Genomic DNA, 27,304 nt, shown 5'->3' with positions numbered 1-27,304 from the left:
GAAAGAGAGAACCAATTTTGACAAATTGCCCTTTGATCTCCATACAGGCACCATGACAGGCCTACAGGCCCCTCCCCGCCGCCCCCCACCCCGCACCCCCGCCACACAAACAAATAAATGTGATAAATTATTTTCAAAGTAAATAGAGAGACTTTGAGTTTGTGATGGGAGAAGGCCACATCTTCTGTAGGATGCTCAGAGTCCCTGGTGATCAGGGTACATCTGAACATCGAGTAATCACATAACTTGGCAGACTGATGATTCCATTTCAGAGGAAACCAGTAAGTTCAAAGGTCCTGTCTGAAAACAGTAGGAAGCCAGTGTAAAAATAACTAGAAGAGATGAACTAATTGCATTCACCCCCCAAACTCTCCATGCCTGGCATATACTCTCATGGTGAGGTGGTTACTCCACGCATGCTCATCTTTCTTTCCTCACCTGCAACGCGTCGCATGGTACCTTGTAGTTAGTAAATGCTGACTGGACTGTGATTAAAATTGCTTAAAATATAAACTTAGTAAAGTGTGCTGCAAGATAAATCATGGGACTACCAATAAAGTCAATGATGATACACTTGAGGTAGTTTAAATTTGCCTTGTCACTCAAGCTGCTAAGTCAAATACAGGCTACAGGGCAGGAAAAACAATGTCCCCCTCCACCCCCAACACTCAGGCCCTCCGTCCCACATTGTAGACTCCCTTCATTGCCCTCACCCCCTTTTTCTCACTAGAAGTCCATTGTGCCACAAAGCCACATCCCATTTCTTTTGTTTGTTTGTTTGGTTGGTTGGTTGGTTTTTTGAAACAGAGTTTCTCTGTGTAACAGTCAGGGCTATCCTGGACTCACTTTTGTAGACCAGGCTGGCCTTGAACTCATAGCGATCCTCCTGCCTCTGCCTCCTGAGTGCTGGGATTAAAGGTGTGTGTTACCAGGCCTGGTTGCCACCTCCCATTTTTTACTGCAACTGTCCTATCTATATTCTTACCCTCTGAAACCTAACTTTTCCTAGCGTGATGCTCCCAAATCCTTGGGGGTCTCTGCACATGGGGCCACCAGTGGGGTCCCCCAGTGAGCATGCTCGTGTACATCTCACCATCTGGTTTACAGCCAGGAAACATTTTCTTTCATATCTAACTAAGTACAATATATCTGAGTAAATAAATTCACATTCAGGGGGCTGCAGGGGCAGCTAATGGGGTTGCTACAATTTTCTTACAATAATGAGGCTTCAGTTATCAGCTAAACAAAACCAAGTACCAGGAACGAATAGCAATAACAACAAACTGCAACCATTCCTCACATTTTTTTTTGAACCATAAAACAAATAAGTACATACAAGGAGTTGGCTGGATGGCTGAGCTGTCACGAGCTCAAGGTCACTTCCCAGCAGCCAGATGGAGGCTCACAAGTGCCTGTAATTCCAGCTCTGGGGGAGTTAACACTCGCTCTCTCTTCCGGCCTTCATCGGTATGCACACGAGTCACAAGCACACATGCAGACGAACACACACATAAAGTAGTGATAAATAAGTCTCCCCTCCCCCCCTTTTTTTTTTTGGTTTTTTGAGACACAGTTTCTCTGTGTAGCCTTGGCTGTTCTGGACTCCATTTGTAGACCAGGCGGGCCTTGAACCCACAGCAATCCACTTGCCTCTGCCTCCCCAGTGCTGAGATTAAAGATGTGTACCACCACTGCCTGGCCTGATAAATAAGCCTTTTAAACAAACAAACAAACAAGCAAACTAAGCAAAGCAGACATAAACTATTCTCACTGCCTGTTTAGATACAGAGACATTTATTTGTTCATGCTCAACAGGCAGTGTTTATTTGGGTCAATGTGCATTTTACTTTGTTCTTGAGACAGAGTCTCACTCTACAGTTAAAGTTGCCTGGAATTTGCTATATACCCAGAGGTGGCCCCAAACTCAGAGCCCCGCCCCCTGCCTTCGTCTCCCAAATGATGGGATTGCCGTGTGTGACTTGATTTGGTGCAGACTTTTGAATAAAAACCTGGAAATTCTCATTAAGAACTACCCCCGATACTGGCCCTGACACTCAGCAATCATACAACCATGGACAGTGCACATGCGTTCAAGGTTTCATTTGCTCTTAGCAAATTGTAGTTGATAGAGCCACTTTTCAGGCCCATTTTCAGGTCTCTTGTGAGAAAATAAGTTCTAAACTGCAAAGCATCATACACAAATAAAGTAGGAGTGTTTACTGTTTTTAAAAGGTAGAAAAAATACAGAAGCATAGCAGATGGAAAATCTAAAATAAGTCTAAATAATAAGCACAGCTGTAAATGGGTTGTGAGTAAAAATAAATATGAATGGCTTTAACCAAGTTTTAAAAAAAAAAAAAAAAAGATAAAACTGCAAGGTGGTGTTAGTTACTTCTCTTCTGCATGAACTGCAACTGTAGATCCTTGGTAATTTCTCCTTAATACTCAATTGTTTCCTCTTCTAAGCTACATCTTAGCCAAACCAGGAGTTAGCATCTCTTTTCATGGGGCATTTATTTTGGTGCTTACACACACGCCTTTCCTCTTGCGCAGAGGCCTCTATCTCATTAGCTACTGTCCTCACTTAGAAGCAAGGAGGATCAAGATCTAGGCACCAGGAGATTCATGCACCCTAAGACCTGAGATGGTCAGCGCAGACGCCTATGGCCCTGGAAAGTGCAGGTCTAGTACGAAACGTGCCAACCATGACATCCCCGTCACTTATTGCTGCGTCTTTCTTCTCTTCTCTGATTACTGCTTTATTGTTTAGTTTTATGTGTGTGAGTGTTTTGCCCACTTGTACGTCTATTCACCGCATGTAGAGACTGAGAAGCCAGAAGAGGGGTATTGGATCCCTTGGAACTAGTGTTACAGACGGTTGTGAGCTTCACGTGGGTGCTGGAGTCGAACCTGGGTCCTACGGAGGAGCAGCCATCTCTCCAGCCCTTTTCTTACCTGCGCATGCGCTTACTTCTTTACTTTGGTGGTGGTTTGGTTTTAAGGAAACGCTCTACCATTAAGCTACACCCCCAGCCCTCCTTCTTTCTTCTTCCCACTGGAAGGGCCTTTCGCAAAGGGAAGGCATGGAGTCTCCTCACAAGCCAAGGACAGGCTTTCTCTCTCAAACGCTGCAGGAGTCCAGCCTCGAGCTTCGCTGGTCACCAGTTCTGGTGTGAGAATGGTATTACCCTCTCAGTCTTACCATTTCCTTACAAAGTCGCGGGAAGCAGGGTGCGCTAAAAGAAAATGAAAGCAAAAATTAGATTTGCCAGGTTTAAAAGATACAACGTCACAAATCAAGAGATCACATAAGTAACTATTGGGGGCTAATATCGAAGTTGACTATATAATGCCGTGTACTAAAATAAGCCACACACAAGTCAAGGGGTTCAAGGTGTTTTTTTTTTTTTTTAACTGGGCTGGAAAAAAAAAATCTAATCACTGGATTTCAATTTTCTAGGATTAAAGTTGACTAAATAGATTAAAATATTTAAGATGTAGAACTTTGGTGTGTCCAATAGAATATTATTTAGCTATATAAAAAATAAAATCATGGTATTTTCAGGAAAATGAAACTAGAATTGTATTAAGTAAAACTACATACATTCCGGAAGACAGAACCCACATCTTCTCTCGTATGTATACATTAAATTTAAAATTTTTTTATATATGTGTGTGGTTGTGGGATATGCCATAAACTAGGAAGGGAGCCCTGAGAGGGGAAAAGGATGTCTTAAGATATAAAGAAGGTGATAAACTATATGTGGCCTGAAAATAGATTTGGAGAGAAGGGGCAATGGAAGAGGAACATCAAAAAATAGTGTATGAAAATGCAATAATCCAACTTATACTTTATATGCTAACTTCAATTTTTTTTTAGCTCTGTGGGTAAAAAATTAAAGTCTATAGAAGAAACAAGACATTCAACAGATATTAAACAGCAAATAGGATAAATGCTTAAAAATGTTAATATTCAAAGACTACAAAAGTGCCAACCATAAATATACTAAAATATGTCCCAAGAATGAAATAAACTAAAGGTAATGAGCTAAATTTAAGTATGAAAATCTATGAAAGACCAATAAACATTTTTTTATAAAAATCAAGCTTACTGGTATTCAAAATAATGCAAATGAAAAAATGGTATTTTAAAAAAAGCTATCAAATTAACAACATTTCTTTACAAAGGATAAAGTACTGGAGGGTGAATGGGATGCACATCCCATGCACAGCGGTGCACAGCTGGCAAGTGTTTGTGTTAGTACACTAGAAAGAGTAAGTTGGGATTGTGAGTCAGCCATGTTCATACAACGTAACTCAGTTCTGTTTCTAGGAATGTGCCCCAAGGAAACCATTTCAAATGTGGACAAAGGTGTACGCAAAAAAAATATTCAGCGTAGTGTCTTTACCAGTAAAAAACTGGTAAATCTGAGATAGCTAAGCCAGGAGAAAGGATTAAACCAACAAAATTGCATGCATAGAAGTTCATGGTTTTGGGGGGGAAAGCAGTCAATTTTACGGTCCCCATAGCACCTGGAGACCTGTCCAAATAGGCATCGTCATGTCAGGCTGTCCCAGACAGCCTCTTCGTGGGAGTTTTTCATCATATCTGAAGACTCTGAGAAAGCACATTCTGCACTCTGGGGTGGTTTTTTTGTAAAGAGAGCGAGCATACACTGGCAACAGGGAGCTACAGGTCAAACCCCAGCTTTGTCCATTTTTCAACTACATGATCTTGGGCGATCAGATTAAGTTCTGCAAGATTCAGTTCCCTCTTTCAGATGGGAGGATAATAGATCTGTGTAAAGATCAAAGATAGATGATAGATAGATAATTGATATATATATATTATATATATATGGTAGATGATAGATAGATAATTGATATATATATATTATATATATATGGTAGATGATAGATAGATGATAGATTGTATATATATAGATAAGGGGTAGACGATAAAGAGCTGATAGATGGATAGATGGATAGATAAATAGATAAATAGATAGATAAGTAGATAACTCACTTGTGTGTGTGCATGCATGTAAAGCACATTGTGTATATGAGTGGTGATTGAAATTACTAGTTACAACTTTAGTGGGCCAATGGCTTTACTAGATCACTGTTAAAAAAAAAAATCCGCAACTGCAGCCTTGGCTCCTGTGTGCAGGCATGGTGGATGAGGACAGAACGGAAGAGGGGAGGCAGCCGTCTGGTGGAGGAGACAGCGGTAAAATTGGAAAGATGAGAGTCGGGCATTTCCGGTTGTTCTTTCCAAGGCTAAGCTCATTCTGACCTAAGGAAAGTGGGAGGCGGTTTCCGATGCTGTTGCTATGCTGTGGACCATGAAAGCCGCAACTTTTATCCTATGGGCTTTTCCTAGGCTGCTAACTGGTTCTCAGCTTCAGACACTCAGGTCAGTGTCAGTATCATGCTGAACCAATCCTAACAGACCATCTGTAAACCCAGCTAATAGGGATGGGTAACAAAACTGTGACTCTTCATGCTATGTCCCAATGAGCTTCACTTTTCCTAAAGGACAAGTCTGAGGCCGCCTCAGTCACTGGCAGAGTGGACTAGCTCTGCAGTGGCCAGTGGTAGGTAATGTCCCAAGTAAAACAGTCCTGTGTCATTTCCAAAGTGGCCTGAAGGTCAGACTCGCCAGGGGATCCTTTAAAATTATCTGGTCTCAGTCCACATCCCAGATCAATTAAATCAGTCCCTGGAGGTGGGACACAGCTCTCGGGATTTTTAAAGGGGATAGATTTGAACCTCTTACAATACCGTTCGATGGCTAAGAGCAATGGCTCTGGAGTTAGGCTGCCTAGAACCAAATCCTGACTCTAAGCTCTGACCTTGGGGCGTGCATACTCCCATCCCTCTGTAACTTGGTACCTCGGTGTGTGAAATTGGTCCACAAGGCAAGTGAAGGTTAAAAAAGACTGTGTGCATAAAGAACTGTACAGTGGCCAGACAGCAAATAGCCAGCAAATGGAAGCCATCATTCATTCCCAAAATGTGTAAATTAAGACGCTGTTTAAATTCTACAGGTTAAAAAAAAAAGTTAAGACTGCATTGCAAATAGAATTGTGAGCACGGCCTTATTTCTAGTCCCGTTGCTTTATGCTTTCCACTCACTTGAGGTTGCTTATGTGAATACACACGGGAACACACCACTAAGAGATGTGTCTGTCTTAAACGTTAACAGGTGATTCAAGGAAGGGAGGCAAACACAAGTGGAGGAAGAAAAATAAAACAAACCAAGAGAATATATCTAGTAAAGCCCAGCACAGTGTCATCTGGAACATTCTGCCACTTCAAGAGCACTATCTTTTCCTAATACAGAAATCCCCTTTATTCCTGTTTTCAGTTTCAGTGGTTTCCAGTCAACTGAAGCCTGAAAATTCAACTAGAAACTTCTAGAAGTCGGTAATCCTTGGTAGGTTTTAGACATCTTTCACGACAACATGTTACAATTGCTAGGTAAGACTCTTGTTTCCATCTCATACAAGACCTAATTTATAAGTTAAGCTTTATCATAGGTATCATACGGTTTTAAAACATACAGTACATTGAGTGAGGACAGCGGGAGGTCTCAAGCATTTGGAGAGTGTCTTAGAATGTCTTCCCTGACGACAGGAGGGGTACTACTGCATTAAAATTGGGGTGACTTTTGGAGGGTTGCAAGGGCTTCACCACTCTTTTGTTTCTTGGTTTTATTCCTTCATAGACAGATTTTTTTCATAATATAATATTTTATTAGTTCTTTGAGAATCAGGTGCATTCATACAACTTGCTTTGGTCATATTCACGCCACTCTTCACCCTAACTCTTCGAGGATGCACGCCCACCCGGATCCAACAGACCGTTGGAGTTCAAGCATCAGGGGGCATGTTCAAGGGTTGTACCGGTTTGCGGAGAGCGCTGTGCAGGCTTTGGCGAACGACGACGTCCTGGTCCTCTACGTTTTCCTCCCGTGCACACAGTAGAGGCTTTGTGAGCCGGAGTGCGCTGGCTTTCCTCTTGTCTGAGATGCGCTGGTACAGTCTGGGAACCCTCTGGAGCTGCTGCTTGTCCATGGGCCTGGGTTCTTGCGGTCTCTGGCGGCATCGCGCGGTGGCAGCGCTCATCCGGTGGTGGTGGTGGGGGACACACCCTCCGCAGCGGCTTCACGGACGGATGTAGGTCCGAGCCCGCCCCGGGATGGGGGTGGGGGGAGGGGGTGGCGGCGGGGAGCAAGGGGAGGCTTGTTTGGGCGGTGCCCTGGCTTGGGTGCTGCGTCAAATACTGACATACTGACATCCTAAAATTTGTCTTATGAGATCTTAAAGGCGTCACGCAAGACCCAGATTAAAGTAGTGTTGACGTGGAAAGGTGAACAATTTCTTTGTTCTTTCTTCAAAGTTTCCTTTTTTTTTTTTTTTTTTTTTTTTGGTTTGGTTTTTCGAGACAGGGTTTCTCTGTGTCTCCTTGGTTGGTCTGGACTCTCTTTGTAGTCCAGGCTGGCCTCGAACTCAGAAAGATCCACCTGCCTCTGCCTCCTGAGTGCTGGGCTTTAAAGGCGTGTGCCACTGGGCCTGGTGGATACACATTAAAAAAAAAGAAAAAAGAAAAAGAAAGAAAGAAACACTATATTGTTCAGTGGCAGAAAGAATGCAAAATTGTGTACTGTGCTAGCCTGCAGTAAGAAACGGGGAGTCACACTTATGCTTACACAGTATTTTCTTGTGTTTATATAAAGATACACAAACTGCTGGGTGTGGTGGCACACGCCTTTAATCCCAGCACTTGGGGGGCAGAGGCAGGTGGATCTCTGTGAGTTCAAGGCCAGCCTGGTCTATAGAGTGAGTTCAGGGCAGCCAAGGCCCCACAGAGAAACCCTGTCTCAAAAACAAACAAACAAACAACAACAAAAAGAAAAAAAACGATACACAAACTAGTGATTACCTGTAAAAGGGTGGGGTTGAGACATATACTTCTTTTTATGACTCAAGCCTTTGCACTTGTGACAGTCTTACAAATTTCAAAATATTTTTGTTTTAACAAGTTTTAAAGTTGCATTTATTTACATGTTGTGTGTGTGTGTGTGTGTGTGTGTGTGTGTGTGTGTGTGTGTGCCAATAGTGAACCTGCAGCAGCTTGCTGGAGGTGGTTCTTTCCTTCTACCTGTGGGTCCTGTGGACTAAATTTAGTTTGTCAGGTCAGGGGGTGAGTGCTTTTTATCTGTTGAGCCACATGGCTGGCCCTCAGAATGTTTTAAATTTGTCAATTCTCAGCAAGGTGTGATAGTGCACACCTCTAGTCCCAGGACTTTGGAGGCAGAAACGCAGTCGGAGGCCATCGTGAGTGGCGTAGTGAATGTTGCTAGAGAGGCTACAGCTCAGCCACGGATTTGATCCCTGGCACTGAGAGAAGAGAGGGAAGAGCTTCCCTCCAAGTCACTCCCTACTCTACTCTTCTGAGAACTTATTTCTTTTCAGTTACCTCCCTAAGCCCACACTGAATTTTCTAGATCAGTGGTTCTCAAACTTCCTAACGCTGTAACCCTTTAATACAGTTCTTTATGTGGTGGTGACCTCGATCATAAAATCATTTCATTGCTACTTCATAATTGTGACTTTCCTGCTGTTAGGAATTATAAATACCTGAGATGTTAGATATCTGATATGTGACCCCTGTGAAAGGGGACCCACAGGTTGAGAACCCACTGTTCCAGGTCCTCTCTAAGCAGCTCTTGTCCCATTGTGTTAGCTATGTGGCTTTAATGAACACTTCGTATTGTGTGTATTCTTTTTTTTTTCCCCTTTCGTTCTTTCTTTTTATTTATTTATTTATTTATTTTAGTTTCCTCCTCCTTCTTCTTCTTCTTCTTCTTCTTCTTCTTCTTCTTCTTCTTCTTCTTCTTTTTGAGACAGAGTTTCTCTGTGTAGCCTTGGCTGTCCTGGACTCACTTTGTAGACCAGGCTGGCCTCGAACTCACAGCGACCCACCTACCTTATTTTCTACGTAAAAACAGGATATCGTTGTCTTCTAACTTGGAAAGTAAAGTAACTGCTCCGCCGGTTACTCTAGCCCCCTTTCCTTTTATGCTAAGGCTATGTTATTGCTATAGCTATTCCCAGCTCCCTAGCCACATGGTCAGTAACTACAAAATGGGATCTATATTATACTCATGCACCCACAAAGCAGAGCCTATATATGAATATGTATTTAATACATCTTAATCATAGCTATGTTTGTTAGGCGACCGGATGGCGACCCATTCTATGTTTTAATGCTTTTAACTGAATCTTGATGGATGCCTTATTCTACACTGTACATCAAAGGCAACAGAGAGTCTTCTAAATGGATGCTTAGACAGTGTTTCTTGGATGGAAGAGTCCTTACTGAGTGAGCAGCGACATGGTAAAATGCTGACTAAACACAGCCTCACGTCTATCCTATTTTATGTAAATATTGCCTAAATATACTTGTCATATACACAGTCCATATATTAATAAGAATTCACAAATTCTATTTGGAATTGACAAGAAAAATCTAGCAGACAAACTGAGAAAACAGCTTAAGGATAATATTTTCTAGAGTGATCCAAAATCTCTATAGAAATTCATCAAGCTATTTCTACACAGCTGCTTCAGGTACAGGCAGAGGAAACCTTCCCACAGGTGAGCTTTCCAACTTTCACAAAACATAGGACATACAAAAACAGTTTTTAAAATGATGGTCTGACACAGAGAAACTCTGTCTCAAAAAGCCAAATAAATAAATAAATAAAATAAAATAAAATAAAATAAAATAAAATGATGGTCCGAATGCCAGAAACTGACTGTAAGATGATCCTGGGCAAACAAGCATTCTAGCAGGGGACACTATGGGGCAGCTGGGGAAGCAGGCAAGGAAGCAAGTGGCAGGATGAGGAGTGAAGAGGAGGGATGTAGGATGTGGGATGTGGGGATGGAGGGATGGGGGATGTGGGATGTGGGATGTGGGATGTGGGGATGGGGGATGGAGGATGAAAGGATGGGGGATGGGAGTGGGGGATGGAGGGATGTGGAGTGGGGGGATGAGGGATGGGAGGACGGAGTGATGGGGATGGGAGGATGGAGTGATGGGGAGATGGTGGGATGGGGATGGGAGGTAGAGGGATGTGGGATGGGGGCATGGGGGATGGAAGGAGGGGGAATGGGGTGGGGGTGGGGCATGGAGGGATATGGGGTGGGGGGATGAGGGATGGGAGGATGAAGGGATAGGGGATGGGGCCTGGGAGCTGGAGGGGATGGGGGATGGGGGGACAGGGGAGGGGGAGGGGGATGGGGGTGGGGCCTGGGTTGACTCTCAGAGCAATGATAAGCCATAAGAAAGACCAGTCCTGACAACACCCAGATGACATCAAAGAAGATGATGAGCATCAAAGGACCTCCGTATGGAGACAGCTTCAAATGTGGCAAACTAACCACTTGGCAAAATGTCCTGGTTTCTGTCACAGACAGAATTTTGCCTAAAAATGAGCAAGCTTGGATGCAGGCAGAGTCGACAGCCGAATTCTGCCAAGGCAGGGTAAGCAAGTCCTCAACAGTTCCTGCCTTGTGAATAAATCTGGCAGGAGATATTGGGCTAGAAGGCTGAATATGATGCTCCAGCGCTAAAGAGAGGGTTGGGTGACTGTTCAGGCAGTAAACTGTCTCAGTCATTTTTTTTTTTCAGTTTGGAAGCTGCCAACCTGCACTACCAGTTCACTCAGTCATTTAAGTTTTATTCCTTCTCAAGTCTTTGAGGGGCGTTGAAGACCAGATAGTTTTACAATCAAATTTAGTTGTTTAGAGGATAAGATATTTTTAGATCAAGATAAAGGATTTAAGTTAATAGAGATGAGATATGATAGATGTTGAATTTCATTCAGAAATTTAGACCCAACAAGACAGGAAAGATGTTTACTTCAAATATTACAAATACAAATAGCCAAATCCCTATGAATGTAACATCTATATAACTCATGGTTGTCTCATGGTTCTTTCAACTGTGTGTAGTTTGCTTTATTCATATGTAATAAAATAAATGTATATGTTTAAAAGAAAGAAAGAAAAAAGTGGCTCGAGCCGGGCATGGTGGCGCACACCTTTAATCCCAGCACTCGGGAGGCAGAGGCAGGTGGATCGCTGTGAGTTCGAGGCCAGCCTGGTCTACAAAGCGGGTCCAGGCCAGCCAAGGCTACACAGAGAAACCGTGTCTTGAAAACCAAAAAAAAAAAAAAAAAAAAAAAAAAAAAAAAAAAAAAAAGGCTCTAAGAGCACTGTCTGGGGCTGGAGAGGTGGCTCAGAGGTTAAGAGCACTGTATGCTCTTCCAGAGGTCCTGAGTTCAATTCCCAACAACCACATGGTGGCTAACAACCATCTATCCTGAGATCTGGTGCCCTCTTCTGACAGTCAGGTGAAACACTGTATACATAGTAAACAAACAAACAAACAAATAAATAAACCTTAAGACTCCATGAGCTCCTGTTTAAAAAAAAAAAAAAGAGCACTGTCTGTTCTTTCAAAAGTCCTGAGTTCACTTCCCAGCAACCACATGGGATGCTCATATGGATGGCTCATAACCATCCATAATGAGATCTAGTATTCTCTTCTGGTGTGCAGGCACACATTCGGGCAGAATACTACACAAATAGTAAATAAACAAATCTTTTTTTTTTTTTAATCTTGAAATGGCACAGCAATTGAAAGGCGCTAAGGTGAGGAGATGTCTAAGGTAAGGTAAAAGCTAAAATCCTTCCAATGAGGACATCAAAAAGTCCAGTGGTTCACACCTAGAGATACTGAGACCCTCATGCACAGGACAGGGATGGAATACACTAGAGCAGTTTCCATGAAGAAAGAAAAGAGACCCTCACAGGTAGCCAAGAAAGGAATAAGAGAAGGAAAAGGAGGGGGGCGGGATGGGAGCAGTACTAAAGAAGGCATAGGGTGGCAGGGTATTTCAAGACAAGAGTCTGTGTTTGCTCGTGGGACTGATTCATTAGACAAGGAGAAATGGGTGCTGTAAAGGACTGGAGACAAATATAAGAACAGAGTTCTTCAGCGGACAAGTGGAATCTGAGGGACACGTGGAGAATACGGCTTTCATAAGAACAAGCGCAGTTCTTCCTGAAAGTTGAGAAAAGGAAGGCTCTACGCACTCGTCTTGGGAAGCCAATAAACAGGTGGCAAAAAAAGTAAGTTCGTGATAGATTGTTTTCTATTTCTTGAAAAAGTATGAGGCAATGTCTTTATTGGATGAAGGAGAAAAGTGTGCAGGTTGGAGGGGAATAAAGAATGCACTTAGACGCATCAGAGTCTAGGAAAACCAACTCAACCAGTAAATAAAAGGGAGTCTCCCAGTGCCAATTAAGACGTGTTGTGATGAAATAGAAATAAAACCAGTCAATACAATGCAATTTTGCATGACAAGAGTCAACAGCTAGGGGTGTGTAGAGTACTGGGCTTTACCAGAAATGGAGATCTATCAGAAGTATGGTGGCCATTCAGAGCCAGGGAAGCGGTGGGAGATATAGTAAGGGGGTGACTGCAGTGATAAACCATAGACCAGAGGCCAGGCGAGAAGCAACCCCTAGTGAGAGCATGGGATTGCGGGTCCAGCGCAAGCTGTCTCTAGCGAAGAGTTGGACGTGAGCTTAAGTGGGAAAAGCAAGTGGCACTCTTTCAGTCTCGTTCCCTGAATGTTTGATTTCCCCTGGGCCATGCACCAAGCACGGGCAAAAACATCCTCTTCGAGGATCTGTTTTTAGTTGGGGAGTAAGAAAAATTATATGACAACAACCACCAAAAATCTCAAGTGAAAATAATAAGAGATAGTCGAGGTGTGGCCTAACAGGATTCAATGGTGTAACGAATCTCGAAGCACTAAGAAAGGCTTCGGGACTAGAGTGCTTGCCTAGGTTCAATCCCATAGAGTCCTTGAAGAGCAAAGAGGTATGGCTGCAAAGCAGCAGGCAGACGACCCAAGTTCGTCTAAACATGTGAGCCTTCAACGCGGACTCCTGAGTTCTAGATGGGTGAATTTCAGCGGCGTGGGGGCAAAACCTACCGCTCCGGGAAGCCAGCTGGAGACGCGGTAGATATCTGGCCGTTAAAGATGGGGAGGTCCTAGTCTCTGTGATGGAAAGCAAGTCGCCTTTTCCACCGTCGCGGACCTGCGGTAACTGAAGAGACTCACTGGCCTTGCGGAACTGAAGGGAATCACTGCCGCTGCGGGACTGAAGGGAATCACTAGCCGTGCGGGGCTTGGAGAATGTGGAGGCCTCATGAGATTTGTGAGTCTTGGACGCTTTATACTTATCGTCCTCTTCTTCCTCCTCAACCCCTTCGCATTCTTCACCCTCAAGGTCATTCTCCGCCTCCAAGAGCCTGAGCACAAGGGGCTTCGGGTGGACTTCAGAGTTTGCGTGTGTTTCTGTCGTGGTGTTCTGCCCATCAGTCACCTCAGACAGTGCGGGTGAACCTGAGAAGTCTCCTTCCTCCATTCCCGTTAGAAACTCCAGCTACCCGAGGGGCAAACTCTCCGCTCGCTGCCCAAGCGCAGTCCCGGGCGTGAACCGGAGATTCAGGGCTGCCCGCGCCTGGCAGGGGGCAGACTCAGCTCCGCCCCCACCGCCTAGCCACGCCCCACCCCGCCCATCATCTCAGCTGCTTGGTCACCGGTTGCTAAGGAGACGCGATGCTCTCCTAGGGAGTGCCTCTGTTAGGCGCTGCACGGGAGACAGCGCCGAGGGAAGCAGGATGCTGCTCCCACTCCTGGTGTGAAGGGAGAAGACTCAACAGTCTGCGGTACCTGTCTGCTTCTTGACTGTTTGGGTTTCCGAGGTTCCCCGACACCGACTCCTTACAAAGGTTGTGAAAGGGAGGACGACATTAGGATGACATTTGATCCAAACTTAATACTCATCAGGATAGTACAGATCTTCAACCTCTCTACATTAAATTCTGCACGCTGTCACAACGAAACACTCCAACAGGGTTCTATAAATATGTATGTTCAAGGACATTTTGTGCTCCGTTACAGGGCTCACTATCAAAGTGAGACTAAGATAGGGAGAGAGGCCGAGATTAGGTAATAAAAGTGGTAAATTTCCAAGATGGACAGCTTCTTCCTCGCCTTCCTGAGCTGAGACAACTCAAAGGCTTGGTAGGCTTTATTCCCCCAGCCAGCAGGCACCCTGCGGATGGACTGGACCAACATGTTCAAGGCCTGCTTAGGATTTGTCACATAACAGTTCTGGGCCAATCAACCACCCTTCCTTTCTTCAAACTGACCAGCCCTAAATTAGGGAAAGAAAGTTTTCCTGAGGCTTTAAAACCTCAGTCTCGAGTTCCCTGCTGCACAGGGTCTTTTCCTTGGGTATCTGCTGTGTGTGTTACCTCGTCTTCGGTAAGCACCATTTTTCAACCGCTGATTCGGGGTGCGGTGCTTGAGATAGCTCTGCCGCAGACTTTCCTGCCTGGTTAGAGAAAACTAGACCAAGACCCCTATCCTGTATCACCACAGATAAGTTAGCCCTATTAGTCATGTAGTTAATCTTGTGAATAGCACAGTTGTGTTCATTGATTTATTCATAGGAATAACTCTGAAATATACCAAAATTTTTGTAGCCTTACTTGGGTGTCTCCCTCCTTCCTACCTCGTCTCCCCCCTCCCCCCACATTAAAAAAGAAAGGGTTATTTATTAGGTATTCAGTGTTCTGCCTGCATGTACACCTGCAGGCCAGAAGAGGGCACCAGATCTCATTAAAGATGGTTGTGAGCCACCATGTGGTTGCTGGGAACTAAACTCAGGGCCTTTGGAAGAGCAGGTAGTGCTCCTAACATCTGAGCCATCGCCCTCTCCCCCCCCACCCCCCATACACACATTTTTTTTTAAGCGAAGCTTACTCCGCAGTTTAAGCTGACCTGGAATTATGCAGTCCAGGTTAGCCTCAAACTCTCACTAGTGGCCGTCCTCTTGCCTCAGCCTCTCAAAGCAATAGGTCATGGGTGTGAGTCATAGTGCCATTATCTGTGTCTTTAAAAATACTTCTATTTTAAAGAATGTGTTTCTGTGGGGGGGGGGTTGTATGTGCACTTGTTAGTATTGGTGCCCATGGGATTCAAAAGAGGGCATACTCTTCCCCTTGAGCTAGAATTATAGGCAGTTAGGAGCTGCCAACGGAGCTGGAAAGAAAACTGGGGCCCTCTGCAAGAGCAGTATCCCTCTTAAATGACAAGCCACCTTTTCAGCCTCCCCCGTCTATGTTAATGTGTGTCAGAAAGCCTGGAAAGTGCTCATTGTGACAGCCAAAATAGTATGGGAAAGAAGGGCAGAATTGCTGGAGTCTCCGTCTTGTGTTTATTTTCAAGAGAAGGAACTAAAAATGTTAATAAACCATCTATCTAAATACACAGTTAAAGACACCATTTACACACTATTGGGTACTTCTTAAATTTACTGTCCTCTAGAAAACAGGAAGTTATGTGGAATGGAAGTAGGAGACTCACTGTAAAGTATGCATATAATCTATTGCATCAAACTCATATTTTAAAAAAATAATTGCATTTTTGGGGCCTGGAGTAGATGGCCCAGTAGTTAAGACCACTTATGGGTCTGGAAAGATGGCTCAGTACTTAAGAGCATTTACTGCTCTTACAGAAGACCTGGGTTTGGTTCCCAGTACCCACATGCTGGCTGGCTCACAACAGTTTTTAACTCCATTTCCAGGGAATCCAACACTTCTTGGATTATTGCAAGTTCCTGCATACATGATACATGAGGTACACACACACACACACACACACACACACACACACACACTTTTAAAGATTACTACTTGCTGCTCTTGCAGAGAACCCACATGGTGGCTCACAATAGACTATATATACTCCATTTCCAGGGAATCTGGCACCCTCTTCTGGCCTCTGTAGAAATGAGGTGCACACAGTACACTTTCATACATGCAGGCAAAAACATGCAAAGCATAAAACCCTTAAAGATTTTATTACATTTTTATGTATTGGGTTGCATGTACACCCGTCACAGTGCAAACGTGGGGGAAATGGTTCTTTCCTTCTGCATGTGAGTCCCAGGGATGGCGCTCAGGTTGTCCTGAGCCATCCCAACAGCTCCAAACTCCTTTTAGTATTAGCATGCAGAATCATACAATGATTCATGAAAGGCTCCCACAACTTCTGTCACTATTTCAGCTGGGTTCCCACCTACCACCCTTTCTCTCTTTTTCTGAAGGCATGACACCTATCTATGGGAGAATTCATTCCACACAGCTTGAACTAGATAACACTGTCCCTGGCCCCAGGGGTAAGGTTAAGACCTAAGAAGAACCAATCAGTTCCCCTCAGTGAGATTTGCTACTGAAAATACAGTGCATGTTGCCTAGCAACTATGAGCTATACAGTGGTATAAGCTTGGTGTTGACAGCAGTCTTGCTACCCTGATGAGGAAACAGGAATCTGAGAAGGGACCCAAGCAGGGCTTAGCAGGGCCAGATGATAGAGAGGCAGCTGTGACCTCTGACCCCTGTACTAGCCCTCCCATACTCATTTCTCAACATGGCAAGCTTCCTAAGCTTGTTACCAAGCTCTCCACCCCTACCCCCACCCCGTTTCTGGTACAGACAAACCTGAGCTAAATTTCTGATGTTTCAGCCTGAAAGTTTGGGCACTAAAATGGTGTTCACTAAATGTTTACAAAGAGAATAAGCAAAAAAAAATGGTACGCATCTCCTGGCGTTTTGACTGAATCCATGTGTTCTGAGCTTGGAAGGCTGGCAATAGACACCAAGGTCTCCAAGGTAATGAAAGTCACCACGTGAGACCTGTCAGAAAAGCTGCCGGTCTGGCAGCCCCTCTGACAACACAATAGTTTGCCTGAGCTTCATGTCCCCTAAAGCCCTTGAGACATTTGTCTGTCACATGTACTGGTACAGAGATCTTACTTTATTCGCCCCCAGCATCAAGCAACCAGAGCCATGGTGGCTCTCAATAGCTGTCTCATGGAGGAAAATCTCCAGCATCATTTGTCACCCAAATGCAAAATCTAAGATCAGGATGTGTAAAAACACAACAAAACAAAAACTGCTCTCACCCATGATGATACAGGCAGCCAAGAATGAGCAGATAGACCTCCGAGTCTGGGCTGGAAGGAGCCTGCATCTCCGATGATCCTTTCACACAAAGAGGACCATGGTGATTAAGGACTGTCCATCGCTCCATTCTTGGAAAGCCTGGAGCAGATTTCCAGTAATCCTGAATCAATGTACAATCCATCTTCAGCATGCCTTAGAGGAGAGGTCTGATGTTGACACACCTGAGTGGTGCTTGGGTGCTTAAACATGATGCTGCAGCACTGAGCATGAGGAACACACTCACTCTCACTTTACAGAGGAAGAACATGGTTTCTGTGCGTATGTCCTGTGCTGGCTAGTTTTATGTCAACTTGAAACAAGCTAGAGTCATTTGGGAAGAGAGAACCTCAACAAAGAAACTGCCCCCACCAGATTGGCTATTGATGAACCACACAAGGAGGTCTGGAGAGGGGGGCAGGGCAAGCAGGACCACAGTTGCATTTGCTGTGCAAGTGTGGGCATGTGGGTCTTTTTGTTGTTGTCGTTAAGATTTATTTATTATGTATACAGTATGCATCAGATCACATTATAGATGGTTGTGAGCCACCGTGTAGTTGCTGGGAATTGAACTCAGGACCTTTGAAAGAGCAGTCAGTGCTCTTAACCGCTGAGCCATCTCTCCAGGCCCTGAGTATGTGGGTCTTATTCATGGAAACCACCAAAAACAAAACAGCATCCGAGATTTATGGTTCCTGAGGAAGGCCTCCTCAAATCATCTTCTGACCTCACAGGTACACACATGAACATACACACAAAATATAAGGAAAAACCACACGTGGGCTGAGGGCTTGGTAATACAATTTTTACTTTTGAGTAACAACCCTAATCCAGATGTGTGGGTACAGCACTATGGTGGATGGCATGCTTAATACGTGTGGGGCCCAGGGTTCACCTCTCAGCACCCAAAACAAACAAAAATCCAAATTTCTCTCAAATAAAATAGTTAAAATTTAAAGTTAAAAGTGTTTAAATAAAACAACAGTGGTCGCATTGAATTCGAGTTCTCCGTATACACGCTTTGCATTGAGAGAATAGGAAATGGCTTATTTTTTATTGGGCTTAAGCCTGCCATTCAGCCCTCTTTGGTGATGGTTTGATGGTGAGTTGAGTACTGGGCCGCGTCCTAGTCACTTCTACATATTTGAGGCCAGATGTGCAATCAGGTCTTTGGCATCTTGCATGGTGGGGGGTATCTCTGAGCCATTCTCAGTCACCTGAGTTCCAAACAAGAACAGCTTCCTGTCACTCCCCACTTCAGACAGGGCCAAAGCGTCGTGGATGTCTGTAATGTGATAGGCTGCTTCAAGATCCTTCTCCCAACCACGGAAAAAGAATAGAAAGCGTTGGTTAGCCTGCACTCTTTTTTGATACAAATACTTGTTCCTTATTCTAAATGACTCCACCATCATTTGTTTGTTTGTTTGTTTGGAGAGACAGGGTTTCTCTGTGCAACCCTGGCTGTCCTGGACTTGCTTTATAGACCAGGCTGGTCTTGAACTCATGTTCATCTACCTCTGCCTCCCCGAGTGCTGAGCTTACAGGTAAGCGCCACTGTGCCTGGCTGGCTCCACCATCTTAATATAGAAAACACTGAGACTTTATTATAACCCCAGGAATGGTATGAGTATAAGCATTTTTATTAGAATTATGACAGTATTTCTGATTTATCAAAAAAGTGTTTTCTGAAAGGAAAAAAAAAGGACTTTAATTTTTTTCTTTCTTTTTTTTGTGTGTGTTGTTGTTTTGTTTCTGTTTGTTTGTTTTTTCGAGACAGGGTTTCTCTGTTGTAACCCTAGCTTAGTGGGAGGAGTTTGCTGGCTTTTTCTTAAAAAGAGTCATATATGAACTTAAGCTGGCCTTGAGCTTTTGGTCCTTCTGCCTCAGTCTTCCAAGTGCTGGGATTATAGGTGTATGCCGTCATCAATTACTTCTTGTCCACATCATGTTTTGCTCATTTTAGCACTTGTCACTGTGAGTTTTTTGTTACTACTTATTTGGACCAAAATTTTTATATCAAACTTGTGGAGTCCATCAAGGCTCATGTGTAATATTTATTAATTATTTTATTAAATGAGCATGGGGAGGGGAGGAAAGGAGGGAGAGGTACCTCAGAAACAAAGAGACAGAGGAAGAGAAAAAAGAGGTAGGTGAGAGAGTAAGAGAGCTCGTGTGTATAATGTTATCTCTGTAGCCCGGGACCTCTGTGAGGCTTCCCCTGATGGGCTATGGATGGTAACTAGGTGTTGGTAATCACAGTCTGTAACCTAGTAACAGCCTGAATTCACTTAGGCATAGCGCCTGTAGTGACTCTGGCAACACAGTAATGGACCCAGCGGGATGGAGATGGTGTCTCCAGTTAAAACATCCATGATGACATTGGAAAGGGAGAAGTAGGGGGAGACAGTATGAGTAGAAACAGAGGCCATAACCAGAGAATAAATAAGATAGCTTTTTTTTTTTCAGGCTGAAGAGATGGCTTGGCAGTTAAGAGCACTGTCTGCTCTTCCAGCCATCCTGAGTTCAATTCCCAGCAACCATATGATGGCTCACAACCATCTGTAACATGCCCTCTTCTGGCAGGCAGGTGTAAGTGCAGAGAGAGCACTGATAGACATTAAATACATTTTTTTTTTTTAAAGGATAACATTCTTCGGATAAGGGCCTCCCTATCTAGCTCAGACTGGCCTAGAACTTGCCATTCTTTTGCTTCTGCCTCCCACTGCCGAGAGTACAGACATGAGCCTCCATGCCCAGCTAAGATAACTTTTTGAAAACCCCAACGTAACAATATATTGACTTAGTGATTAATCTAAAAGAATAGACTAAATATTTCATCATTAAATCCAAGCAAAGTTTTCCATTTAACTGGGCCCAATGGCATATTCAGCACTCAGGAGGCAGAGGCAGGAGGACCTCTATGAGGCTAGCCTGGTCTACAAAGTGAGTCCAGGACAGCCAAGGTTACACAGAGAAACCTTGTTTCACAGGGGGGAAAAAAAGGAAAGAAAAGGAAAACCTCAGCTGGGCAGTGGTGGCGCACACCTTAATCCCAGCACTCAGAAGGCAGAGGCTGACAGATCTTTGAGTTTGAGGCTAGCCTAGTCTACAGAGTGAGTTTCAGGACAGCCAGGGCTACACAGAGAAACCCTGTCTGGAAGAACAAAACAAAACAAAACAAAGTAAAATCTCAGGCTGGAGAGGCAGTTCAGTAATTAAGACCCTACATTTCCAGAGGCACCCACATCACAGGGCTCAGAGCTACCTCTAACTTTAGATCCATGTGATGATGCCCCCTTCTGGCCCCTGCAGGCATCTGCACTTACAGGCACATATCCCACCACCACCTTCCCTACACAAATGAAATAAAATACATGCTTTTTAAATGGGAATCTCTGCCAGGCATTGTGGCACAGGCCTTTAACCCCAGCACTTAGGAGGCAGAGGTAGGTATATCTCTTTGTGTTCAAGGCCAGCCTGGACTCCATAGTGAATTCCAAGACAGAACTATGTAGAGAGACCGTGTCTCAGAAAGAGGTGGGGTGTGTGTGTGTGTGTGTGTGTGTGTGTGTGTGTGTGTGTGTGTGAATATAAAAATAGAAATCATAAGCAAGGAAAATGATAATCACTGATGCACTGGGAAGATGTTAGTGATACATATAAAAAACAGAGGGGTCTTTTTTTTTTTTTTTTTTTTGCTCCTCTTGGCTGGCAAACCTAGCAATCGAGAGAAGAGTTTTAGTGTTATGGTTTCCATTGAAAGAGTGTACAATCTAGGAGCTCTAGTAAATTGAATACACGATATATTGTTCAATATCTACCTATTAAAGCCAGATCTTTCTGTGTTAATAATAAAACTATTGAGCACAGGCTCCATTAACGTAGTTTGGGGGCTGCAATCCCGAAAGCTAGACAAGATGCTCTCCCACCCCAGTCAACAAGCCGGGTTTGCACGTGTTCTTACCTGTTTGTTTGCAAACACAACCAGAGGGAGCCCTGGATTTGGTTCAATTAACCGATGAAGGCATTTCTTGGCTTCTGGTAATCGTTTGTGGTCGGCTGAATCCACCACGAAGATGAGCAGCCATCCCCTGGGCAGGTACAGATCCCAGTAGGAGCGGAACTGCTCACTGCCACCAACTGCAGAGAACGGGAGAGGAAGAAGTCAAAAACTCACAGGCGCGTCCACCAAGGGGAAGGTGGCAGAAGACATCCGGTCCATGCTTGGGCTGGTTTAGATAAATCTGGGTGTCTCTAGGTGGTATTTAGGGCCATGGGGACACGTGAAGTGCTGCGGAGGGGTGAGGTGTAGAGGGGAAGACGGGAGGCATGACCTGGCTTTGGGAACCCGGTTATCAGTGACAGTATTGCCACACAGGATCTGGGACAGCCAGCTAGCTAGAAGAGGTCCGCTGCAGTGAGGGGAAGAGCGGGTGCGCGTTCTAAAAGCCTTCCTCTAAGCCTCCTTTGGTTGCCATCACTACAAAAAGGTAGAAAATCAAAACAGTCGAAAATGGACCCCCATACACACACCACCCGGAGCATCCTAATTATTAAACTATATATCATCCTAAAGTCTACAAGAATCCCACTGAGGGTCACTTCTCGCAAGACCATAGCGTCGACTTAAGATGCTAATGAGAAACAGAACTTACTCTCCAGGAACTCCAACTGCCTGTCCTCAGTGTTAATGTAAACTGTGTTGAAACCTTGGGTGGGCGCCAAGCTGTGCTGGACTCTGTTGGAAGCCAGAGAGTGGAGGACACTGGTCTTTCCTGCGCCATCCAGGCCTAGTACTAGGATCTGCTTGCTTGTCTCCTATGAAATGAAAGACAAATCAGTAAACCCAATCTTTCAGAGCTGTGTTTAGCTGGCTCCCTGACGGGGCGTGCCTGGTTGTGTTAGGACCTAGTTGTAACCGTGGAATTGATAGCCAGTCTAAACCCAGACTACTACTGCTTCTGTGATACTAGTCTTGTGTCACTTTTCCACTGTCTAATTCCTAGTTAAGCTATCAAACAACAAATATATGTATACACGTGCACACACACACACACACACACACAATGCACACACATGCACACATGCACACGCATCTTAGAGTTTATGTACTCTGCAGTGTCACAGATCTATGATTACCAGGACCAATGTCCAGACATTTTTCTTCCTTTTTCACGTGTGTGTGTGTGTGTGTGTGTGTGTGTGTGTGTGTGTGTGTGTACACATTTGCACAGGGCCACCTCAGCATGCATATGTAGGTCAGAGGGCAACTCTCAGGAGTTGGTTTTCTCCTTCTACCACGTTGGTCCTGGGGGATCAGACTAAGGTTGTCAGTCTCTAAAGCAAGTGTGTCTGTCTGCTGAGTCATTCCAGCACCTCAAATCCCTCCTTGAATTCTCATCTATTGGCATCTGCACTCAAGTGGTTTGTCTAAGGTACAAGCATGGACTGTTCCACCCAACATGGAAGCAGTTAAGTCTCATCTTCTGTCTTATATCAGCAGATGGATAACTTGGCTACAAACTATTAGGACAAGACTCCTCCCTTATGTTTTTGTTTGTTTGTTTGTTTTTGCTTTTTTGTTGTTTCTGAGAAATCTCTGGCTGTCTTGAAACTCACTTTGTAGACCTGGCTGGCCTCAAACACACAGAGATCTGCCTGCCTCTGCCTCTCAAGTGATGGGATTAAAGACACGTGGCACCACTGCCCAGCTCTCTCTTACGTTTTTAATTTACTTGTATTTTAACACAAGTACCATAATTTAGCAGAAAAGCTAAGACTACAGAAGTTGTCAAACCTGTCCCAATAGCAGAAGAGTATGTGTTATAAAGTTAGGGATTTGTAAGCAAACTTCAAAAGCAGCTTTCTCCTACCATTCCAGCTTTAGAGAGTTCCATCACACATGATCAGAAAGGATCAGAAAGAAGCTCATGCCTTCGATCGCAGCACTCGGAGAGGCAGAGGCCGGCAGAACTCTGAGAGTTCAAGGCCAGCCTGCTCTACATAATAAGTTCCAGGACAACCAGGGCTATACATCTAGACCCTGTCTTGAAAAACAAACAAACCGCAGTTGGGAGGCAGAGGCAGGTGGATTGCCGAGAGTTCGAGGCAAGCCTGGTCTACAAAGCAAGTGCAGGATAGTCAAGGTCACTCAGAGAAACCCGGTCGCGAAAAACAAAAACAAAAACAAAACAAAACAAAAGAAGAAAAACAAATGAACAAAAAAACAAATGATCAGAGAAGAAAGTCAGCATAATACAGAAATAGTTTAGGGTGATTTCTATAGTACAAACAATATTAAAACACAAACCAACAAAAAACACAGCAATTATCTTTAGTGGTACTGCTTCTAAAATATATCATGACTAATTCGGCTTATCCTGTTTAGCACTAGAAAGTATTAAAGGTGAGTTCCCCCCCATCTGGCTCAAAAGCAATAGAGCTTTAGAATCTCTAACCATCTCTTTTGTCTGTTGATTTTTGTTTGGTTTTGTTTCCTGCAGTTTTTATAGCCCAGAGTGGCTTTAACCTTTCTAGTGCTGGAACAGAAACACTCTCATCTGCAACTAAATAAAATAAAATTAAAAAAAAAATCTGTGTGAGAGAAAGATGTTTTAAGGTATGTCCTGATAGGAGCTGGAGAGATGGCTCAGAGGTTAAGAGCACTGTCTGTTCTTCCAAAGGTCCTGAGTTCAATTCCCACATTGTGGCTCACAACCATCTACAATGAGATCTGGTGCCTTTTTCTGGCCACCCAGGTGAGCAGAATATGTATAAATAATAAATAAATATATTTTTAATGGTATGGCTTGATAGAGACTTATGTAGAAGACATGATGTATGAAAGCCTCCGAATTATTTTTTAAGCCTCAGAAGTTTAAAGAGAGATATATTTGGTTTTTTCCTCTTGGGGATATTTTTTCTTTGTCTACATAGTGTAATTTGGCACACTCACTCGAGTCTATCTGTGCATGTGTACATGGGCTAGAGGTGGATGCTTAGGTTTTACATTGATGCTGGAGATCCGAATACAGGTTTTGCGGCTTGAACAAAGGCACTTTACCAACTTACCAGCCCTAAGAAATTGGTAGTCCGCCGAGTGCTTCATGGCCCTGCCCTCACCTCCTTTCCCATTCTAAGTATTGGGATGCCATTCTGGAAATACACTAGGGTAAGCAGGAAAGCTTTTAAAAGCTGCACACTTCAGTACAGATACCAAGGGACAGCTGCAGGCTGTGGAGTGTGTCCACCTACAATTTCCACTGTGACCCTACCCAGGCCACCCTATCATAGTTCATCAATTCTAAGAAGCCCCCGACCCACGCTGAAATTAGGATGTATTTTATACTGACTGGTCACCTTTTGATTAAGAGCATTTTTTGTTCCTCTTAGTGATACCTAAAATATATATGTGTGTGTGTGTGTGTGTGTGTGTGTGTGTGTGTGTGTGTGTACACACATACATACATACATACATACATACATACATACAGTTTATCATACAGGCTTTGGGCTGAGTTAGTGTAGCTCAGTAATAGAGTTCATCGCTGAAGGCCAACTCTAAAAGCCAAGGCACAAGATCCTTTGCGTTTATATCTAGAGAAAGCTCAAATCACTGTAAACCAAGAGTTTAGATGCAAATCTAATTTCTTCTCCTCTGGGAGAGTGGGAGCTACCAGAAACAATGCGATTTCTCACACTAGGGAAAATTGCAGGGGCCCAGCGTACCAGGAGTGAAATGGAGAAGCCACCCTGCTAGGTAAATACTCAAATCTAATTCTGAACATCTTGTTGGTTGTTGATAGTTATTTCTTCCACCACCATCTGTGCGTCTGTGGAGTCTGTCTTTTACCAGGGATCCAGTCTCCGTTAATAATTCAAACTGTTCAGAACCAGGAAGCTGCTCTGAGCCAAGGGACTGGGAATGCCAAGCCGTGGAGTTGTTTCTGACCTAAACAATGCCTGGGGTTGTGAGACTGGTTAAGTCTGTGACCCTCCCTTCTACCTCAGCGGCGCCGAAAGCGGAAAAGACCTAAGGAGCCCACGAGCACGTCATGTATTACAGGAACCCTATCTCTTCCAACAAAGAATGTATTCACCGCAAGGTCGAGGAGGAAGGGGTCGGTAATGGCTTCGGCATTGTCTTACGTGGACCGCATGCTGGCGTGAAGCGCTGGACTGAGACAGGAGCCCGTCCCTGCCTTCAACCAGGGCCGACTAAGATCCCTGGACTCTCGACCCTAGACAACAAGGGGTAGGACCCGTGGATGTGAGCAGGGCTGAAGTTGGGGGCGGGAGGGGTTCGTTCCAACCTTGGCTCATCTCCCCCATCCATAGACAGAAGCCCTCGGACGAGACCCGGCTCTCTGCCGCCGGACTGTGGCCTTGGAAGGCGAGGGCCCCCCACCCCCACCCCCCCCGGTTCCAGGTCTCTTACCGGTGGTGGGTACAGGGTTTTAACGGAGGTGTCGCTGCTCTCCTTGACCTGTTCGGTGACCTGTTCCTTCTCTGTCTCTTGCTCCTTCGTGACTTCCTTCCCTTTCCCGTTCTCCATGTTTTTCAGGTCACTTCTCTTTTTCTCTTCCTTCCCTTTCTCCTTCTCGTTCTCTTTGGTTTTTACGTCCACACTCTTCCTCTTTTCTTCTTCCTTCCCTTTCTCCTTCCCGTTCTCTTTGGTTTTTACGTCCACGCTTTTCCTTTTCTCTTCTTCCTTCCGGTTCTCCTTCCCGTTCTCTTTGGTTTTTACGTCCACACTCTTCCTCTTTTCTTCTTCCTTCCCTTTCTCCTTCCCGTTCTCTTTGGTTCTTACGTCCACGCTTTTCCTTTTCTCTTCTTCCTTCCCTTTCTCCTTCCCGTTCTCTTTGGTTTTCACGTCCACACTCTTCCTCTTTTCTTCTTCCTTCCCTTTCTCCTTCCCGTTCTCTTTGGTTTTTACGTCCACGCTTTTCCTTTTCTCGTCTTCCTTCCCGTTTTCTTTTGTTTTCACATCCACACTCCTCCTTTTCTCTTCTTCCTTCCCTTTCTCCTTCCCGTTCTCTTTGGTTTTCACATCCACACTCCTCCTTTTTTCTTCTTCCTTCCCTATCTCTTTCCCCTTGTTTTTCACCTCTACAGATTTCCTTTTCTCATCTTCCTTCCCTTTCTCTTTCACCTTCTCCTTGCTAATTTTTACTTCCGCATCCTTCTTTTTTTCTTTCTCTCCCTTTACCGATTCCCTGCTGCTGGAAGAAGAGAACTTTTCCCTCTCTTTCTTCGTCTTTCCCTTCTCCATGCCTACCGCCGCCGTTCCCCTCTTCTTTCCCTCCCGCGCGCCCGCGCGCTGGAGTCTCGGCCCTGGATCCTGGCAGGTGTGGTCGTGGTGTGGTGCCCAAGGTGGAGACGTAGGTTCACAGGGCGGCGTAGGCCACACCCGCGGTCACCGCGGTGGCAGCTCGCGCCAGTGAGCCCAGCTGGCCCTCAGGCATTTCGCGTGAGCTTGTCTGCCTAACTGATTCGCTGAATTTGAGGCCAGGAGGAGTGGCCGGTGGAAGAGCGGAAGGGCTAGGATGCTAAGGGGATGATGGCTGGAGCCCAATCTAGCGGAACCCGATGACCCTCATGAGAGAAGTGGAACAAACAGGCGAGGACTAACGTGGCAGGAGGCCCTCAGGCACCCAGAGGGCCCAAAGGACCATTTGGTAGTGTCTGAGAAACGCCTGAGAGTTTCCGCTATCCCGCGGCTTCAACCCACAATTTGCTCCACCAGGGTGTGCCTCCTTATTTAAGAAGCCTAGGGCACCAGAGTCCCTAGAAGACTCCCTACCTTTCCCCAGGGCACAACCAGTACCCCAGAACATACTTCCTGACTCCACCCCATGTGAATTCCACTGGGACGCCCACGTCAGCGAAGGACAGAGATTGCAGCTAATTAGAACCAAATTGAGGCAGTCTAGTCACCCCCCACCACCAGGATGTAGTAAATGAAGCACTCCAAGTGAGTTGGCATGCTTAACTAGCTCTGGAACTCACAGTTGGCTATTTTCTAGGTGGACTGGGATTTTTTTCACAATTTAACAAGGTTAGTTTTTAGTAATAGGGGTGTAAGCCAGTGATAGAGTGCTTGCTTGCTTCTGCTCAGGAAAAAGGATGCTGTGTAACACCA

General features: G+C 44.7%; 2 protein-coding genes across 4 annotated transcripts in view; both read right to left on the bottom strand.

The window, feature by feature from the left end:
- Positions 1-13,593, bottom strand: part of SPMAP2L (sperm microtubule associated protein 2 like) — a 42,807-nt gene extending 29,214 nt beyond the window's left edge. Inside the window, exons 1-2 of one of the 2 annotated variants that reach the window (XM_084760518.1) lie at positions 13,082-13,593; positions 3,203-3,236 (exon numbers count right to left, since the gene is read on the bottom strand). In XM_084760518.1, coding sequence (XP_084616644.1) covers positions 3,203-3,236; positions 13,082-13,517 — 470 coding nt within the window. In that variant the 5' untranslated portion in view covers positions 13,518-13,593. Of the gene's footprint in view, positions 1-3,202; positions 3,237-6,908; positions 7,206-13,081 lie in introns of those variants that run through there. The other variant, XM_084760519.1, reaches the window with a different exon arrangement.
- A 4,357-nt stretch (positions 13,594-17,950) lies between these two features.
- Positions 17,951-26,522, bottom strand: ARL9 (ARF like GTPase 9). Of its 2 annotated transcripts, none has more exons than XM_084760517.1 (4): positions 24,949-25,134; positions 21,819-21,978; positions 21,128-21,303; positions 17,951-18,476 (listed from the first exon to the last, which is right to left on the bottom strand). In XM_084760517.1, the coding sequence occupies exons 1-4, from the start codon at positions 24,985-24,987 to the stop codon at positions 18,300-18,302; spliced, it is 552 nt and encodes a 183-aa protein (XP_084616643.1). In that variant the 5' UTR covers positions 24,988-25,134; the 3' UTR covers positions 17,951-18,299. The 2 variants fall into 2 exon arrangements, with proteins under 2 accessions (XP_084616643.1, XP_084616642.1); XM_084760516.1 differs by lacking the exon at positions 24,949-25,134 and adding an exon at positions 25,601-26,522 and having other exon boundaries at positions 18,029-18,476; positions 21,819-21,981.
- Between the last annotated feature and the right edge of the window lie 782 nt (positions 26,523-27,304).

The sequence above is a fragment of the Acomys minous genome (genome assembly GCF_964271855.1).
Source record: "Acomys minous genome assembly, chromosome: 15".
NCBI lineage: Eukaryota > Metazoa > Chordata > Mammalia > Rodentia > Muridae > Acomys > Acomys minous.
This window is presented reverse-complemented; position numbering and strand designations above follow the sequence as displayed.

Coding starts and splice junctions, on each gene's coding strand:
- ARL9 (XM_084760516.1), bottom strand. CDS start 26,434: ATGGAGAAGGGAAAGACGAAGAAAGAGAGGGAAAAGTTCTCTTCTTCC. Junction 21,982..25,600: donor AAACCCTGTACCCACCACCG/GTAAGAGACCTG, acceptor TTCATTTCATAG/GAGACAAGCAAGCAGATCCT. Junction 21,304..21,818: donor GCAGTTGGAGTTCCTGGAGA/GTAAGTTCTGTT, acceptor CGTTCTCTGCAG/TTGGTGGCAGTGAGCAGTTC.